The sequence below is a fragment of the Arvicanthis niloticus genome, chromosome 21, assembly GCF_011762505.2.
Source record: "Arvicanthis niloticus isolate mArvNil1 chromosome 21, mArvNil1.pat.X, whole genome shotgun sequence".
NCBI classification, from domain to species: domain Eukaryota; kingdom Metazoa; phylum Chordata; class Mammalia; order Rodentia; family Muridae; genus Arvicanthis; species Arvicanthis niloticus.
Window position 1 is genome coordinate 28695444 of NC_047678.1, and position 20083 is coordinate 28715526.

Sequence of the window (20083 nt, forward strand, 5' to 3'; positions counted from 1 at the left end):
GGCGCACGAGTGCGCGCAGGGCCGAGCGCGCGCACGAGCGTGTTATTTTGCGCGCGGTAGCGCGCGCGCTGTGCGGTGCTCCCGTTGCGCGTAGCCGCCCGACGTGCGCGTTCCCGTTGGCTCTCAGCTGTGGCCCGTGGGCTAGAACGGCTTCCGGGGCGCGCGCCTCCCCTCGACCCCCTATTTTGCGGCGCGCGCCCTGCTGTTGGTTGCTCGAGCTGCCCGGAGTGTGCGCCGGACGCCCCTTCCGAGCGGAGGGCCGGCGGCCGGGCGGACGACCGGCTGAGTGTGGAGGGTAGAGGGTTGGGCCCTTGCCCTCGTGACGTCCGGGGCAGCGGTGGCCTAGGTCTGCGGAGAAACGTAGCGGCTTTGCGGTCTGGCTTGCGGCTCCGCTCCTCCGTGAGGCGGACAGGATTGCTCGTACTAACTGAAGAATGCTGTTACTTAAGCGAGGCCCATGTACTGGGTGGGTGCTTGGGGAGGGTGCTACTCTGCTTGGGAAACCGAGTCCTCTTGGCCGGAGAGGGCATTGGGTCCCCATGGGTTTCCTCACCTTGTACTGGTGCTTTGTGCCGAGGAGAGAAGGTTAACATTACAAGGCCCCGCTTTTCTTCCATTAGAAACCAGTTCTTCCATAAGCGCAGTTGATACACGTCACCTCTGTGCGCTCCGGAAAGAGATCCTCCTATGTGTATGGTATCAAACACTCCGAGCTCTAAAATTCCGCTTTAAATCCTTACTTAAATGCAGCCTTTTTTTTTTTTTTTTCACCCCCGCGTGGGTGGGAGGGGCTTGCTTTTCTGTTCTTGATAAGGGCTGGTTCTTAACCTTGATTAACTTGATCAATGCTGTGCTTTTTTTTTCTTTGTAATTTCTAAAATATCCAGCAGAAATTTCTAAAATCTGCCAGCGTCACTATGAAAAGTATGTAACTGAAGTCCTTCTCACCTTTTTAAATTTTTTTAAATTTATTTTTAAGCATTTTGATCCCGTGCAGTGATCTGCTCTCTAGGAAATTCTAGGTTTGTGATGGAGAATCCGCAGCTCTTTTCTTTCACACAAAACATCTGCTAGTTTATTTTGCAGTTTTGTTACATTAAGGATGAGGAAAAGCAAGCTAAAGGGATTATTCCTTTAGTAGCAATCAAATTTCATAGTAATGACTTTTTTAATATACTGTATTTTTTTAAGAACAAAGTTAAAACTTAAAAAGAGGCTGAGGATGGAAGGAACTTCTTTGTTCTATCTTCTTCAGAATGTTAGAAGTCTTAAGAACTCAGGACAAGCAGCAGACATACATGCAACATGGTGACTGGTGAGTTACAAATCATTCATACGCTGGAAATATGTGTGCAGTCCGTTCCCCCAACCCCTTGGTAATACCGAAACTTTACAAATCTTGTTCATTCTTGGTGTTGTCTGCCAGAAACTGCTACGTACTAGAAAATTGCTGATGAGGGAAACTGTATTTGTTCATTGGACCACAGTCTCTTAAAACCAAAGTCGGTGGAACATTCAGGATTAACATTGCAAATGTCAACTAAGAACCTAAATGGTTTTCCAAAACAAAGAGACAAAATACAACAACAACAAAAAAACCTGTCAGGGTTATTGAGGATGTGTTTATGAACTTTTTATGCCATTTACACATTTTTTTTTCTTTTTTAAACTAATGTTTCCATCAACTAGTATTTATCTGGTAGTTAACTTCTAGTTCTCTGGGAAAAGGTTTTATATTTCTCCAAGAGCTTATACAGTTCACATCTTTTGTTTACAAAGCTTATGTTGATGTTTTAAACAAAAGCTCAAGGAGTGGTTGAATTTTGTTGTGAATTTGAGTTACTTGAAAAAACAAAAACGACACAAATCAAAACCCAGTTAGGGACTTTGGATGTGGCTGTTCTTTTTTTATAGCAGATTCAAAACCAAGGATGTCTTTCTGTAAGCTTGCATGCTTTTAGTAATCAGTAGTGGTTTGTACTTGGTATGCTTTGCTTCTTACCTCTGTCATTTTTAAATGGCCATGCTTTTTCTGTGAATATTTCTGAATTGGCCTCAAAATGAAGTGTTACATGAACCTCTGTTCTTTACTTTGCTCTCTTGCGTTTAGTTGCAGGTATAAGTTCTCTCTTAGCTTCTTTATTTTCCCTATAATGAATTGTGATTTCTGTTTTTAGCAGGCTTTTTTTGTTTGTTGTTTGGTGCAGAGGATTGAACGTTAGAGTCTTGCACATGCTAAGCATGCACTTTACCACTAAACTCTGGTTCTGGGTTGGGATTTGTCTTTAAACTGACTTGGTTGCATGAAGAAAAAGATGGAAATTTTTGCTTTCTTCAAAAGGGGAAAGAAATGGTTCTTTGCAGTCACTAAGGCGTAACTATAGGTTGATGAGATGTGTTAGAAAGCTGATTTTTTTTTCTCTTTTGAGACATTATTTTAGAAATTCTGGACTGGCCTGTTGAAGTAGGACATGATGTTGGAACTTCTGATCCTCTTGCCTCTATCTCCCAGGTGTCGGAATTATAGGTGTGCTGCCACCAGGCCCATTCTACGTGGGTTGGAGATCAAACCCTGGGGTTTGTGTATACTATACAAGCACACTACAACCCCTCCCTTAAAGTTGTGAAATATTTAGGCCCTGCTTACAGATCAGATTAGTGTAACTGCCTCTAAGAAATAGAATGCAGCCACCCTCATCCCTCCTCATAGTGTTTCAGTTTGTGGAGACAAACTAGTCTTCTGGTTTGAATAATAATCTCAGTCTCATTCATATTCATTCATTCTCATTCATATTCTCTCTCTCTCTCTCTCTCTCTCTCTCTCTCTCTCTCTCTCTCTGTCTCTCTCTGTCTTTTATCTGCATATATGTCTGTGCACCATTTCTTGCAATGTCCTTAGAACCAGAAGAGATTAGGGTGTTGGATCCCTTGGGATTGGAGTTAGAGCCCATTGTGAGCTGTTACTTGGGTGCAGAAATCAAACTCAGGGCCTCTGGAAGAGCAGCCAGTGTGCCTGACTACTGCTGAAACATCTCTTCAGCTTGATAATCTTGTCTTTATATTTACCCTAAACCTTTGTATCCCTAAGCATAGCTTTTGCTTTGAATTCCATGTAAATACACATTATTATATTGTTTTCTGAGACAGGATCTTACTACTTACATCTGGCTTTTCCGAAACTTACTATGTAGACCAGGCTGGCCTTGAACTCATAGAGATTCACCTGCCTTTGCCTCCCGGGCTTAGTTATTGTCTTTTGCTTTTGTCATTGCTTTTTATGTGTGCACTTGTGGTAGTTGATGCCCATTTCTGCATTGTCTTGTTGATATTTCATAGTTTTTCTATCCCACATCGGTAAACTACCAAATTGCTTCTAGTTTATAATCAGTGCTGTGAAGGTTTGCATATGTTTGGATGTCATACACATTTAAGGTTAGGGATCTTGGTTTTATGGAAGGGATATTTTCAACTTCACAAGCCAATGTAAGTGGTTGTACTAACTTATAGACCATTAGTATTTGATTTTTTTAAAGATTTATTTATTTATTTTATGTATGTGAGTACACTGTCACTGTCTTCAGACACACCAGAAAAGGGAATTGGGTCTCTTTATGGATGGTTGTGAGCCACCTTGTGGTTGCTGGGAATTGAACTCAGGACCTCTGGGAGAGCAGTCAGTGCTCTTAACTGTTGAGCCATCTCTCCAGCCTTTGACTTTAAATTCTTGGTTGAAAGTGTGTGTTGTTTAAAAATGGAACCATGACGAAAATGCCCTTAAATCTGGTACTTCTCAGTAAAGGCATGGGGTGGGTGAGTGGCAAACTTTATAGTGGATTAGCATTTGTAACAGTAGAACTGGGTTTTCCACTCTGCTTCTTTGGCAATAACACCTTACTTTGTAACAGGTTTGAGACTCAAAGAAGTGAGACAGAGGCAACTCAGGCTATATTCTCTTACAAGTTTAAAACCTCAAAAAAAAACTTGGCTTGCCCAAAAGTAGTGAGTTATCTTAATTGTTTGCAGTCAGTCATTAGACTGAATTTATCATGCGCTTTCCCCTCTTACTGCTGTGCTTGACTAGTCAAACAACAGGAGGCAGATATGAATGACTCTAGAAGGTGAGTACTGAGTCATCTCTTAATACCTAAAGTGAAATGAAGTAAAAATAAAGTAAAAATGAAAACAATGCCCTTGGCAGTGTTTTGTTTTTGAGTAATCTTTTTCATGAATCCAGTCAGGTAGTATGTTAGTAATAGCTTTAGTAAACTAAGTAGCTCAGGCAGATAACTAGCATAGAGAGAGAGAGTGCTGTGGACCTGTCTTTAAATTGTCCTGCAAAGCAGCTATACTTGAGGTCTTGTTTAAGGACTCTCTACCTACTATGAACTCTGTTGTGTTCTCTTGTTTTCTATTGTTACTTTCATCTGACTTCCTAGTACTGGCTGGTACTCAGCCTCTTCCCACAGCTTCAGGATTTTAGAAGTCTTAATTTCTTTACTGCTTCTCACCAGGTCTTTGCCTTAGACTATAAGGCACTAATTAGGAGTCTTTTGTCTCTGAATGTTGTGGGGGGTAATTGATTTTGGAGGCTCAGCCTTTGTATCTTCTGAGCAGCATCTTAAAGAATTTAACGCCATTATTATGTAAATTTGGGGGACTTGAAGATTTTTTAGGGAAGAGCATACTACTCACAAAAGGATTGTTTGTCCTACTGTTGTAATATAACTGTAAAAATAGGAAAGAATGACTTAAATACCTTTCTGTCAATGTAATTTATGGAAAACACAGTAGAGTATTACACAGTGAGAAATTGATCAGCTAAGTATTACTGTTCTGATTTTTTTTTTTCTCCTAAAAAACATACTGGTATATATAAGTTATTTTTTTAAACACATCTAATGTGTGTTTCTGTGTCATGAAATATTTTTAAAGTTGTATGTAGCGTTGGGGTAAGAAACATCTCATTCATTCCATTTTGACATACTTTTCTTCTTAGTGTTTTGTTTTGTTTTTAGGTTTTTCGAGACAGGGTTTCTCTGTGTAGCCTTGGCTGTCCTGGAACTCACTCTGTAGACCAGGCTGGTGGGCTGGAACTCAGAAATCCACCTGCCTCTGCCTCCCAAGTGCTGGGATTAAAGCCGTGTGCCACCACTGCCCTGCTTTTCTTAGTTTAATTTAAAAAAAAAATTTTTTTGAGTCAGGCTGATATATCCCAGGCTTGCTTAAAGCTTGCTATACAGTCTAGGTTAACATATTTTCCAAAAACAATTCTGGTTATATAAATGGCAGTGGAATTTTATTGAAAATTCAACAGGGAATTTTTTTGGTTTGGTTGGTTTTGGTTTTTCAAGACAGGGTTTCAGGCTGGAGAGAGGGAGAGCTCAGCGGTTAAGAGCACTGACTGCTCTTTCAGAGGTCCTGAGTTCAATTCCCAGCAACCACATGGTGGCTCATAACTATCTATAATGGGATCTGATGCCCTCTTCTGGTGTGTCTGAAGACACCTACTGTGTACTCATATATAAAATAAAATTAAAAAAAAAAAAAAGAAAGAAAAGAAAAAGGACAGGTTTTCTCTGGGTAGCCTTGGCTATCCTGGAACTTACTGTGTAGACTAGGCTGGCCTTGAACTCAAAAAGATCCTCAAGTTTCTACCTCTTGAGTGCTGAGAGTGGGCACCAGTAAGCCTGGCTCACAGTATTGATTTAAAATACAATTTGGAGCTATCCCTATGTGTAGGGTCTTGGATTTGATTCCCAGCCCTCCAGAACTCCACAGTAGGTGACAGCTTTTCTCAAAAAAAAGTGTTTGTGTTTGTGTGTGTGTGTCTCCAATGAACTCTTAGGAAAGTTTCCTATCTTTTTTTTTTTTTTTTTTCTTCAGAGCAGCATTTGTGTGTCAGGTTGAAGCTAGCTTGATGAACTTTTGTTTATTGAGATATTGTAGTATGAAGGGTAGTCTTGAAGTTTACAATAGCCTGGAAAGACAGAGTTTCTATAGGATAAAGGAATAGCTATTGGTTTGTTTTCTTCTCCTCTTTGTGGAAATACTGTGTCTCTGTAGGATGATGGTCTATTGTTGTTGTTTTTCTTTTTAAATCATGGACCAAGTGTGCCTTTAATCCCAACATATGGAAGACAGAGACAGGAGGATCTCCAGCTTGTTCTACATAGTGAGTACCATGCCAGCCAAGGCTACATAGTGAGACTCTATCTTTTTCAGTTTATGTATGTCTACATGTCTACACGCAGTTGCCCACAGAAAGCAGAAGAGGGCATTGGGTCCCTTGGAACTAGAGTTAAGTTGGTTCCAGCACCTGACACTAGCATTAGAAATTGAACACAAGTCCTCTGTTAACTGTTGTGCCATCTCTTCAGTCCCATTGTTATTGTGCTTATATGGAGAGAAGTATTCACAATATGTGCATTATTTTATTTTAAAGAGTTGTCATTGGATTATTCTGTTTGAAAGCACCCAAGTCCCAAGTATAATTAGTATACTGTACTTACATATTGTCCCACAGAAATGTTAACAATGTCACTGAATTAATAACCAGAAGGCTATTTGGTTTTCTTTGGTTTCACTTGTTGGCCCTGGATAGGTAGTTTTTTCCTTCCCAAGAAGTATACTGACTATTTGAGAAAAGTAGTGCCCTTATTTTCCTTGAGTTACGGATGTAATAGGAAGAATTTTTAAAAAAGATTTATATATCTGTTTTACATATGTGAGTGATCTAGTTGCATGTATACTTGCATTACCAGAAGAGGGCATCAGAACTTATAGATGGTTGTAACCTACCATGTGGTTGTTAGGAACTGAAATTAGGACCTCTGGAAAAGCAGCTAGTGCTCTTTAACCTCTGAGCCATCTCTCCAGCCCAAAGTTTTATTCTTAACGCTAGATAGCACTGTGGCACACACCTTTAATCTCAGCACTTGGGAGGCAGAGGCAGGTGGATCTCTTGAGTTCAATGTCAACCTAGTCCACAGAGCATGTTCCAGGACAGCTAGGACTACATAGACCTACATAGACCTAGTCTTGAAAATAAATTTATTTATTTATTTTCGAGACAGGGTTTCTCTGTGTAGTCCTGGCTGTCCTAGAGCTCACTCTGTAGACCAGTCTGGCCTCGAACTCAGAAATCCGCCTGTCTCTGCCTCCCAAGTGCTGGGATTAAAGGCGTGTGCCACCACCGCCTGGCTTATTTATTTATTTTGTTTTTTTGAGATAGGGTTTCTCTGTGTAGCCCTGGCTGTCCTGGAACTCACTGTGTAGACCAGGCTGGCCTCGAACTCAGAAATCCGCCTGCCTCTGCCTCCCAAGTGCTGGGATTAAAGGCGTGCGCCACCGCTGCCCGGCTTTTTTAATTGTTACACAAGTGTGTAAGTGTCTGACAGTGTCATAGGGATTAGAAGAAGGCACTGATTCCCCTGAAGCCAGCGTTGTAAGCGACCTCTCATGTGTATTAGGATTTGAACCTATGCCCTTGGAAGAGGAACAAATGCTCTAACCACTAAGTCATCTCTCTAGCCATGAAAGAAAGAATCCTAATTCTTGTTAGAATTCTGTCTATGAGAAGCACCTTCCATGTATGAACTATTTAGAGATGAATGGGGCACAGTTTTACATGGTTTTGTCTGCCAGGAGTTTTAGAGTCAGATGGAAGAAAGTAGATGGTTCCCGGTAAATGTGATGTGGAGTAGAACATCTCAGCAGTGAGAGTGTTTCTTGTCTGATGGCTCTGAGAAACAAATCAATGTTCCAGACATCTGAGATCAACTGAGAGCCCTTTTTGGCAAGAAGCTTCCCATTTTGTTACTCATCACCTGTGACTACTTTTATTCTTGAGTTAGTGCTGCCTAAAAGAAGGTAGTGCAAAGACAGTGTCACCAGACAGCTTAGTATCTATAGGTCACGGTGCTTTTGTTGTTGGAGTGTTTCTAAACTTTTTTACTTTATTTATTTATTTAGTGGCTGCATGCCAGGACATGTGTGTGGAGGTCAGGGACAACTCATGGAGTTGGTTCCTTTCTTCCATCATGTATGTCATGGGAATTGAACTCAGGTCACAGTTCGTGAACGCAGGCATCTTTACCCTTGAGCATCTTGTTGGCCCTTTTCTTTGGCCCAATTAAAAGTCTTATCAATTTGCTTTCATTGGTTTTTCAGATGACCTTGAACTTGCTAAGTGCTGAATTTACAGATCTACAGCATCTTGTTGTGTTGTGTAGTATTGAGTCAAAACCTAGGACTTTGTGTGTGCTAGGCAAGCAAGTACTCTACCAACTGAGCTATATCCCTAACTCTTAGTTTTGTTTCTTGAAGCAAGATTAAAGGATCTAGCGAAACCTGGCCTTAAACTCATGATCTTCCTGATTTGGCTTCATGAGGAATTACTGGATTGTGGCCATGCCTGGGTCCAGATCATTTTTGTTATAGATACTTGATTTAAAAAAAATGTGCAAAATTGATTTCTGAATTTTAGTAGTGACTTAATTATTTAAGGAACTATTCAATTTCTTACAGTTTATTTTATTTATTTATTTATTGGTTTTTCGAGACAGGGTTTCTCTGTATAGCCCAGGCTGTCCTGGAACTCACTCTGTAGACCAGGCTGTCCTGGAACTCAGAAATCCGCCTGCCTCTGCCTCCCAAGTGCTGGGATTAAAGGCGTGCGCCACCACCGCCCGGCCTTCCAGTTTATTTTAGATTTATTTATTTTTATTTATGTGGATATAGGTGTTTTGTACTGATGCCAACGGGTACCACATGCAAGCCTTGTGCTACAAAATCCAGACGAGGGTGTCAGATTCCTGGAATTGGAGTTACAGGAGCTTGTGAGCTGCCATGTGGGTTCTGGGAATTAAACCCTGGTCCTCTGTAAGAGCAGTCAGGCTTCTTACCTACTGAGCCCCATTTCTAGTTATTTTAATAAAATTAGTCAATATTATATGATACTTCCTTTTTCTCACATATTTTCCCAAGCACTGTAACACACATATATTCTCTCATGTTAACACTGAGGTAAGTGCTATTTTATTCCTGTTTAATAGAAGGATAAATATTGAAGTTAACTAGTTAGCCTAAAATAGACACAGTTGATGTCAGAGTGCAGTTTGAAACCAAGCAATATGGTTCTAGAGATTGTCTTAGCCAGCCTGCAAAAGAAGGCAAGCAGTGTATTGAAAATGAGATTGTTACTTCTCTTTTATCTTTGCTTTTTTTGTTTGTTTGTTTTTTGAGACAGGGTTTCTCTGTATTTTTGCCTTTTAAAAATGATCTTTTGCTCTATTTTTAGTGATTCGTGTATGTAGCATATAGTTTTCACTGGTTTCTGACTTGAGATTCTCTTGCCTCAGCCTGCCAAGTACTGGGATTATACGTGTTTAGAGAATAAGGAGTGTACCACTAAGTTGAGGAATTTTTGGTGTTTCTAATGGGAGGTAAAGAATATGCTCCCTGTCTCTTTGGTCTTGCAAGATGGTATACATAAATAATCTTACTATAGTAGTACTTAATAGTGGAAATAAAATGTCAGTAAGGGCCAGGTGACCAGCCAAAACTACATAGTAAGACCCTGTTTCAGAAAAAAACAACCAAAACAGTTAGTAAGAATCTGCTCATAGCTCTCTCCCCTTGTTTGTGGTATTCTTTTCTGTGGTATTATGAGGACACTTTTTATTTATTTATTGACTTATTTATTTATTTATTTGGAGTCAGGGTCTTACTCTGTAACTCTGACTGGCCTGTAATTTTCTATGTAGACCAGGCTAGTCTCAAACCTACCTGGATCTGCCTGGTAGGTGCTTCCAATAAAGGTGTGTACAAAGAGGCATGGAAGTGGTTTTGCATGCAACGTTACTGTCTAATGCTTGACTCCATAGAGAGGATGAAATTGGCCTGTTGATGGATGGACAATATGATTTCAATCTATTCTATCTGGTACTTGAATGTGCTTGTTTTTTGTTTTAGTATGATAGTTTGGCAGTGGTGGCATTGTGCCTTTAGTCCCAGCACTCAGTAGGCAAAGGCAGGTGAATCTCTATGAGTTCAAGGCCAGCCGCGTCTACACAGTGGCTGTAGATGGACAGCCAGGGCTGTTACAAAGGGCTGATCCCAGTCTAGGAAAACAAAACAAACAAAATATTGAAAGATAATTAGCATATTATACTGACTTGCACCTGTAATCCCAACACTTAAGAGACTGGAGAAGGAGGAAGAGAATTTCCTTAAGTTCAAAGCCAGCCTGAGCTACATGGAATTCTAGCATAGACTAGGCACAAGTGCTGGTGAAGTTTTAACAGCAGATAAGAAGCACTTGTATAAACCTATGAGTTTCATCCCCGGAACCCATGTAAATGTGGAAGGAGAAAACAAACTGTACAAAGTTGTCTTCTGCCTCTGTACACTTGTCATGGCATGTGTGCCCTGTATTTTCTTGTACACACACTAAACGTTAACAAAAATACCTCACAGAGATGGGCACAACACTCTAAAGGCAGATGCAGGTAAATCTCTGTGGCATTGAGGCCAGCTTAGTTAACATAGCAAGTTGCAGGCTATCTAAGGATTCATAGTAATAGCTTTATTTAAAACGAAAAAAACCCCACAGTTTATTTTGGGGAAAAAAAGAAAGTATAATAAAACTTTTATATATATTATCTATCTGTATGTATGTATGTATGTATGTATGTATGTATATATGTGTGTGTGTGTGTGTGTGTGTATATATATATATATTACACGCATTCTGTATGTATGTATGTATATATGTGTGTGTGTGTGAATATATGTATATATATATATATATATATATATATATATATATATATATATATTACACGCATTCCATTCTCATTGCCAGAGTAATTGTGTCTATATATTTAAAGATATACAAACAGCGGCCGGGCGGTGGCGGCGCACGGCTTTAATCCCAGCACTTGGGAGGCAGAGGCAGGCGGATTTCTGAGTTCGAGACTAGCCTGCTCTACAGAGTGAGTTCCAGGACAGCCAGGGCTACACAGAGAAACCCTGTCTCAGAAAACAACAACAAAAACAAAAAACAGAAAAACAAAAAAAAAAATATACAAATAGTAGGGTTGGTAAGGTGGCTCGGTAGGTAAAGCCATCTGTTGTCCAGCCTGATGACCTGATTTTGATCCCTGAGACCTACATGGTGGAAAGAGAGAACCAAGTCAAGTGGGTTGTCCTCTGACCTCTACACGCATGCCTTGGCATGTGCATGCCCACACCCCAATAATTAGTGTAAAAATATAAAAATATAAAAATGATATGTTAACAGTAGCAGAGTGTTGACTATCCATTTTAATTTTAGGAACCCTAAGGACTCTGCAATATGAATAATTCTCTAGAGAACACCATCTCATTTGAAGAGTACATCCGAGTAAAGGCGAGGTCTGTCCCGCAACACAGGATGAAGGAATTTCTGGACTCACTGGCTTCTAAGGGACCAGAAGCTCTTCAGGAGTTCCAGCAGACTGCCACTACCACCATGGTGTACCAGCAGGGTGGGAACTGCATTTATACAGACAGCACAGAAGTGGCTGGGTCTTTGCTTGAACTTGCTTGTCCAGTCACAACCAGTGTTCAACCACAAACTCAGCAAGAACAGCAGATCCAGGTTCAGCAGCCACAGCAGGTTCAGGTAAGAGGAAATATTTAGTTGGAGCCTGTTAATAAACTTTTATTTTCTCTCACAGTTTAGGATAGCTACAACACACTTATACAGATGTTGAAGTGTGGAATCTTTGATATTTAATGTGGACTGACAATATCTTTAGTCACTGTAAACTATAAAGACCACAGATACTTGCTAGTTGCTTTAGAGGGCTTGAATAGTACAGAAAAGTAGAGGCCAGCACTGAATTTGAATGTGAGAGCTTCAGGTGACTGAAGCCTTTCTAGCTTTCTGCAACAGTCTTAGCAGAAAGGGCAGGATACCTCCTTTTGACTAGTTGTGGAAAGTGTGGAATTCAGAACTTGCTTTAAAATTAAAGTCTGATGTATGGGTGATTAGACATTAAGCTTATTCAAAATGGAGGAGCGAGTACATTGGCTGGTGAGGTTTTTCTTTTTTTAGGGCTGGTGAGGTTTTTCTTTTTTTAGGGATCTTTACGTCCTACAGTAGTTTTCTTGGCACTGTATTATGATTTAGTTTCATTTTGCTTTTCACACCAGATAATAGGAAGGATGTAAAACATAATGGAAGAGCAGAAATGCATCTGCGCTAGAAGGGTTGACTATGTAGTCACAGGGAAGATATTGTGGGAAACTGGGCTCTGAAACTAAAGGTTGGCTATAAATTGTAACTTGATTTCTTTGTTAATAACTTGATCTTGCCGGGCGGTGGTGGCGCACGCCTTTAATCCCAGCACTTAGGAGGCAAAGGCAGGTGGATTTCTGAGTTAGAGGCCAGCCTGGTCTACAGAGTGAGTTCCAGGACAGCCAGGGCAACACAGAGAAACCCTGTCTTGAAACCCCCCCCCCCCAAAACAAACAAACAACACTTGATCTTAATTTTTTTAGTCTTAATTTTTTGATCTGTCAGAAATGGTAAAAATACCAATTAAGTGAGACCAAATGAGATAATGGACAAGAAAAATATCTCTAGTTTTCCAGACAGGGTTTCTCTGTGTAGCTCGGGCTGTCCTGGAACTCACTCTGTAGACCAGACTGGCCTCGAACTCAGAAATCCGCCTGCCTCTGCCTCCCAAGTGCTGGGATTAAAGGCGTGTGCCACCACCGCCAGGCTATCTCTAGTTTTTTAAAGTTTTTCTTTACTAAGGTTCAAGAGGTTGAGCTTTTGGGTGTTACAGACCTTTTTGAAACTTTGTGATAATCAAGATAATTCAGTAGTATCACCTCTAACATATTTTCCCTAAAACTCATGTTTATAAAAGAAGTAGAAATATAATTCATAAGATAGGTTCCTGAGAACAAATTCTTTTTCTCATTCTTTATATCTTATTTTTATTTTTTATTTTGAAACAGGATTTCATACTGTATTCCTTGTTGTCCTGGCTACCTTCAAACTCACAATATACTCTTGCTTCAATTTTCTTAGTGCCTGGGATAACAAGTGTATTACCATGCCCAACTACATTTCCTTCATTAGTGATTGTAGAGAGTAAGAAAATTCCTCACAGTGCCAGGGGGAAAAGAATAAAGTCAGAACCCACTAGATGTGGCTGGCAGAGTGACTCAGCAGGCAAAGGGCCTGTAGCATAAAGTGACCTGAGTTCCATAGATGAAAGAAGAGAATTGATTCCCCAAAATTGTCCTTTCCTAACTTCTCTGCACATGCACTGTGGCACATATGCACCCATATATTACATAAAACACACATGTAATAACAAACAGGTTTTTAAACCTCTCTAAATTTAACCAGGTGTAACTCAAGTGTAATTTATGCACTTCGAACACTGGGGACCGATGACACTACAAAGTAAGATCCTGTCTAAAAGAAAGCAAAAGCAAGCCACTGAGTCTTCTGGCCATGATGGCACATGCCTGTAATTCTAGCTCTTGGAAGGTAGAAGCAGGAGTATTGTGAGTTCTGCGTCCATCTTGGCCAAAACCATGAAATCTGAAAAATTGCTAAAAATAAAGTACAGATACAGAATAAGATAACAAGAGAATGGTACTTTAGGAGAATTGTTGGGAAGATGAAACATTTCTCTGGACTTACCAAGCTGAGATCTAAAGGCTACTCAGAACGATCCCCTATAGATGGACAAAGATTGGGTATTGAACAAGCATTTTAAAGCATACATTCATTCCTTAAGAGCTGTGAGGGATTCTTTCAGGATCTCCTGCAAGCTCAAATTAAAATTGCATTATAAACTGATATATATATTCTTGTATTCTTTCTTTAAATCTTGTCTAGGTTAAGTATATTATCCAAAACAGTTCTTAAACACACAAGGTGTTTGTACATGGACTTGTAGAGGTCAGAGGTTGAGATTTGCTTATCATTTACCACCTCTTCCCCCCCTTCCTGTGACATTCTCTCTCATTGAGTCTGGAACTCACTGATTGACTAGACTAGTTGGCTAGTGAGACCCTGGAATCCCGTTTGGTTTTTTTTGTTGTTGGTTTTTTTGTTTGTTTGTTTGTTTGTTTGTTTGTTTTTCGAGACAGGGTTTCTCTGTGTGGCCCTGGCTGTCCTGGAACTCACTCTGTAGACCAGGCTGGCCTCGAACTCAGAAATCTGCCTGCCTCTGCCTCCCAAAGTGCTGGGATTAAAGGTGTGCGCCACCACTGCCCGGCGGAATCCCCTGTTTGGAATTACCTGCATATCATACTTTTTATGTAGATGCTGGAATTCTAAGCTCAGGTCTTGATGCTTGCACAAGAAATATTTTACCCACTGACTCATCTCACCTGCCCCTCTAATACAATCTGAATAGCTGTTATATTACATTGAGGGAGTAGTAGTCAAAAGAAAATTATAAGTTGAATATAGTTATAGGAATTTTTTTTGAGACATAGACCCCCATCTCCAGAGGAAAAACAAAAACACAAAAACCAAACCAAGAAAATGTGCTAGGATTTAAGGCATGTGCTACCACTGCCTGGGTGTTTTTGTTTTTCAAGACAGGGTTTTTCTGTGTAGCTTTGGCTATCCTGGAACTTACTCTGTAGACCAGGCTGGCCTGGAGCTCAGAGATCCATCTGCCTCTGCCTCCTTAGTTCTGGGATTAGAGGTATGTGCTACTATCACCCACCCAGTGTCAAAAACAGGACTTTTTATTTTATTAGTTAATTTTGTGTGTGTGCACATGTGGGTATACATGATGTATGCATGTATATGCCATTGAGCACATGTGGAGGTCAAAGGACAACTTTGTGGAGCCATTTCACCTTGTTCCAGGCTTATGTAACAAATGCCATTCCACTGGGCCACTGTTCGGATTTTAAATGTGCCCAACATAAAGAGTTAATGTGTTTGAAATGATTATAAAAAAGAAATTACCCCTGTTGTGGTGGTGCACGCCTTTGATCCAAGCATTTTGGGAGACAGAGGCAGGTAGATCTTTGAGAGTTCAAGGCCAGCCTGGTCTACATTAGTGAGTTACAGAACAGCCAGGGCTTTGTAGTTAGACACTGCCTCAAACAAAAACAAAACACACGTATACGAATGCATGCACACACGCAGGATTATATATGGAACTTGGTGGGTATAGCAAGTGTTAGAGGTAGAGTCAGTGTTAGAGGGCTTGCCCTGGATTCCTTGTACCACTGAGTACACACTAGAGGAGAAGAGAAAAACACACTACAGAGAAACAAAAGGAAAAATTTCAGTGTATAGTTTCTGAAGCTAAAATAGCAAGTGGATCATATTCTGAAAATGTTTGCACTAATGCTTCCTTTTTTCTTTTGTGAAGGAGTTAGAGTTGAACCTGATGTATTGCATGTGCTGGGCAAATGCTGTTTAGCTACATTTATGTCTAGAACTCACTGTGTACTGTGATGAAAGACCTAGTCTACCATGGACTTCATTAATACGAAGTCTTAATACATAGGTGAAACAATTTTTTCCCAAGTAGTCCTAAAAATCATATCCGATTTTTACCATTAGAAAATTCTATTTTTGTTTTGTTTTGGTTTTTTTGTTTGTTTTTCCAGACAGGGTTTCTCTGTTTAGTCCTGATTGTTATATACTAGGCTTTTCTTTCTTTCTTTCTTTATTTTTGTTTTTTTTTTTTGTTTTTTTTTTTTGTTTTTTTTTTTTTTGTTTTTCGAGACAGGGTTTCTCTGTGTAGCCCCGGCTGTCCTGGAACTCACTCTGTAGACCAGGCTGGCCTTGAACTCAGAAATCCGCCTGCCTCTGCCTCCCAAGTGCTGGGATTAAAGGCGTGCGCCACCACTGCCCGGCTATACTAGGCTTTTCTTAAACTCAGAGATCCATCTGTCTTTGCTTCTGGAGTGCTGGGACTAAAGGTGTGCATCACTACCACCCAGCTCAGAATTCTGTATTTTATTACATCTTTAAATTTATTGTTTACATGCTTGTGCGTGTACATACATGTATGTATGTTTATGTTCTTCAACCACGTGCGTACCAAGAATCAAAAAAATACTCAGGTGTGGCAGCAAATACTTTGCTCGATGGACCATCTTGCCTGCCATTTATTTATTTTTGGAAAGGTTTTTTTTTTTTTTTTTTTTTTTTTTTTTTTTTTTTTTTTTTTTTTTTTTAAAGATTGGTTTATTTATTATGTATATAGCATTCTGCCTGCATATATGCCTGCAGGCCAGAAGAGGGCACCAGATTTCATTATCGATGGTTATGAGCCACCATGTGGTTGCTGTGAATTGAACTCAGGACCCCTGGAAGAGCAACCAGTGCTCTTAACCCCTGAGTCATCTTCCAGCCCGAAAACTTTATTCTTATTTTATGTGTTCTACATTTTTTTTTTCTGCATGTATGTTTGTGTACCATGCATGTGCTTGGTACCTGTGGCATTCCAAGGAGAGCATTAGAATCTCTGGAACTGGAGTTAGAAACAGTTTTGAGCCACCATGTTGCGCTGTTGGGAATAGAGTTTGAGTCCTGTAAGAACAACCAGTAGTACTTTTAATCACTGAGCCATCTCTTCGGGTCATACATAAAATTTTAATTTCTATAATTTGACACTGAGCCAACACTCAAACCCTAATAAATGAAAACATGCACTTTAGGTGTGTGCTTATACCACTTTATTAATGTACAAAGAACCAAGAAAAGAAAGTTGTAATCTTTTTTTCTTGTTCCCTGTTGATCATATTGTCTTACTTCTGGGATGGATATATCTCACAGTCAATTCAGTGTGATGTCAAATTTGGTTTGAGGAATCATGACTGTAGAAGCATTGACTGATACAGTTCCCCTTATTCACATTACACAGTGTCCTGCCAAAGAGTTTTCTTTTGGGAGCTGGATTTTCGTGCTACCTGCTTTTTCTCACTGATAAATCTTGTTCCTGCAGGTACAGGTGCAGGTACAGCAGTCTCCACAACAGGTCTCAGCTCAGCAACTTTCCCCGCAGTTCACCGTTCACCAGCCTACTGAGCAACCCATCCAGGTCCAGGTGCAGATCCAGGGTCAAGCACCACAGTCTGCAGCCCCCTCCATCCAGACTCCATCTCTGCAGAGCCCCAGCCCCTCGCAGCTGCAAGCAGCCCAGATCCAGGTGCAGCACGTGCAGGCAGCCCAGCAGATCCAGGCTGCAGAAATCCCAGAGGAGCATATCCCACATCAACAAATCCAGGCTCAGTTGGTGGCTGGCCAATCTCTTGCTGGGGGCCAGCAGATTCAAATTCAGACTGTGGGTGCTCTTTCCCCACCACCATCCCAGCAGGGCTCACCCAGGGAAGGGGAACGGAGGGTTGGCACAGCCAGTGTCCTTCAGCCGGTGAAGAAACGCAAAGTGGACATGCCCATCACCGTGTCCTACGCCATCTCAGGGCAGCCAGTGGCCACCGTGCTGGCCATTCCACAAGGCCAGCAACAGAGTTATGTGTCTTTGAGGCCAGACTTACTGACAGTAGACAGTGCCCACCTGTACAGTGCCACTGGGACCATAACTAGCCCTACAGGAGAAACTTGGACCATCCCTGTTTATTCTGCCCAGCCCCGGGGGGACCCTCAGCAGCAGAGCATTACCCACATTGCCATTCCCCAGGAAGCCTACAACGCGGTTCATGTCAGTGGCTCACCCACGGCCCTGGCAGCTGTAAAGCTGGAGGATGACAAGGAGAAGATGGTGGGCACCACATCTGTAGTGAAAAACTCCCATGAAGAGGTAGTGCAGACCCTTGCAAACTCTCTCTTTCCAGCACAGTTCATGAATGGCAACATCCACATTCCAGTGGCTGTGCAGGCTGTAGCAGGCACATACCAGAATACGGCTCAGACTGTACATATATGGGACCCACAGCAGCAGCCACAACAGCAAACTGCACAAGAACAGACACCACCACCACAGCAGCAGCAGCAGCAGCTGCAGGTCACTTGTTCAGTAAGTAAGACTTAATCTAACTTTTAGGGTATTTTGCTTCCTTGGGTTCCAGTGTAACATAGAACTCACCTATAGTGTCTGAATTATTCCATCATGATTGTTGCGACAATGATAGTGTATGGAGGAAGGAAGAGAGAGAAACAGTAGATGAGGTGGTTATCATTCTTGGAATTCAGCAAAATGATCGGTAATTTAGAGAATATTTGGGTAGGATGCTGTCTTAGGGTTTTACTGCTGTGAACAGACACTATGACCGAGGCAAGTCTTTTTTTTGGGGGGGGGGGGTTCGAGACAGGGTTTCTCTGTATAGCCCTGGCTGTCCTGGAACTCACTCTGTAGACCAGGCTGGCCTGGAACTCAGAAATCCGCCTGCCTCTGCCTCCCAAGTGCTGGGATTAAAGGTGTGTACCACCACTGCCCGGAGAGGCAAGTCTTATATAAATGACAACATCTAATTGGGGCTGGCTTACATGTTCAGAGGTGGTTCAGTCCATTATCAAGGTGTGAGCATGACAGCATCTAGATGTGAGTATAGTACAGGCAGAGCTGAGAGTTCTACATCTTCATCTGTAGGCTGCTAGTGGAAGACTGACTTCCAGGCAGCAGGATGAGAGTCCTAAGCCCACACCCACAGTGACACACCTACTCCAACAAGGCCACATCTTCTAATAGTGCCACTCCCTGGGCCAAGCATATACAAACCATCACAGATGCCTATAATATTTCTTTGTAATATCTTGTTATGATGAGTAAAGTTAATGCTATGAAGAATGGAAGACCCCAAAGTGTTACTTACTGTTCATAGGTTACTTGTATTTACAGCTGTAGTTGAACCATTAATTTAGCACACAAGTAGTAAATTCCTGGTAGAGAGCTTGTAAGATAGATAGCTTTTTTCCTTTAGTTATCTTTGAATATGGTATAAATAGATATAAGAATACCTCTTAGTAGATCTATTGGAAGGAGCTGGATGTGGGGGTATACACCTGTAATGCCTGCACTTGGGAGGCAGAGGCAGGTAAATCACTGAATTCAGGGCCAGCTTGTTCTTGGCAAGTTCCAAGCCATCCATGGCCACACATAATGATACTTTGTCTTAGAAAACAAAGGTGAGGAAAAATGGCAAAAATAAATAGCAACTGGTCCATTGTTGCACATATCTGCATAATATAGCACTTCAGAAAATGAGTGAGTAGGATCACAGGTTCTTAATGGTCAGCCTAGGCCGCATAGCAAGACTGTCTAAAACAGAACAAGACAGTTTCCTTTATGTTTATACCACTTAATAGTTTGTGGGGAAGACAGTTGTGTTGTGAATTGACCCTCAGGAAGAGCTGGTGAGAAAGCATTGAATTCCAGTTACAGTGAGTTGGGAAAAGTGGTGCCATTTCTGAAAGCCTTCCTTCTTTGTTTCTGTCTTCTAACTGTGTTCAATAGAGAAGCCTTCCACTCTTGACTGCACTTTAACCCAATCTGTTTTACTCTAAGTGTTATCTGTAGAAAACTATCTCTACTTTTATCCATTTTTCTATTGAGGTGTAACTAGCTCTCTTGCCTTATAGCCTCTCAAATACTTGAGGCCAAATGTGTGTACACCACTGCATCTGGCTTCAGTTGTTTTTGTTGTTAAGTCATGTTTTGTTTTGTTTTTCCTTTTTTGTTTGTCTTTTTGAGATGGTTTCTTTATATAGCCCTGACTATCCTGAAATTTACTCATAGACCAGGCTGCCCTTGAATTCAGAAATCCACCTCCTTCTGCCTCTGGGATATTAAAGGTGTGGGCCACAAGTGTCTGGCTGATTAACTTATTTTTATTTTATGTATATGAGTGTTTGGTCTGTATGTATTTCTCTACACCATGTGTGAGTGTTGCCTGTGTACCCAGAAGAGGATGTAAAATCCCCTGTAACTGGAGTTACAGATGGTTGGTTGTAAGCTGCCATTGTGGTACTGGGAATTGAACCTGGGTCTTCTGGAAGAACAGTCAGTGTTTTTGTCTTTCTTTACTTTATTATTTTAATTTTTTTTTTTTTGTTTTTGTTTTGTTTTTCAAGATAGGT

General features: G+C 41.0%; 1 protein-coding gene across 10 annotated transcripts in view; it reads left to right on the forward strand.

Moving 5' to 3' along the window:
• The window catches only part of Qrich1 (glutamine rich 1), a 37693-nt gene that overhangs the window by 349 nt on the left and 17261 nt on the right, over positions 1-20083 (forward strand). For 2 of the 10 annotated variants that reach the window (XM_034525073.2, XM_076917834.1), the window contains exons 2-3: positions 11336-11665; positions 16992-18023. In XM_034525073.2, coding sequence (XP_034380964.1) covers positions 11357-11665; positions 16992-18023 — 1341 coding nt within the window. In that variant the 5' untranslated portion in view covers positions 11336-11356. Of the gene's footprint in view, positions 1-324; positions 467-1191; positions 1316-6110; positions 6173-11335; positions 11666-16991; positions 18024-20083 lie in introns of those variants that run through there. The other 8 variants (XM_076917831.1, XM_076917832.1, XM_076917833.1 and 5 more) reach the window with 8 other exon arrangements.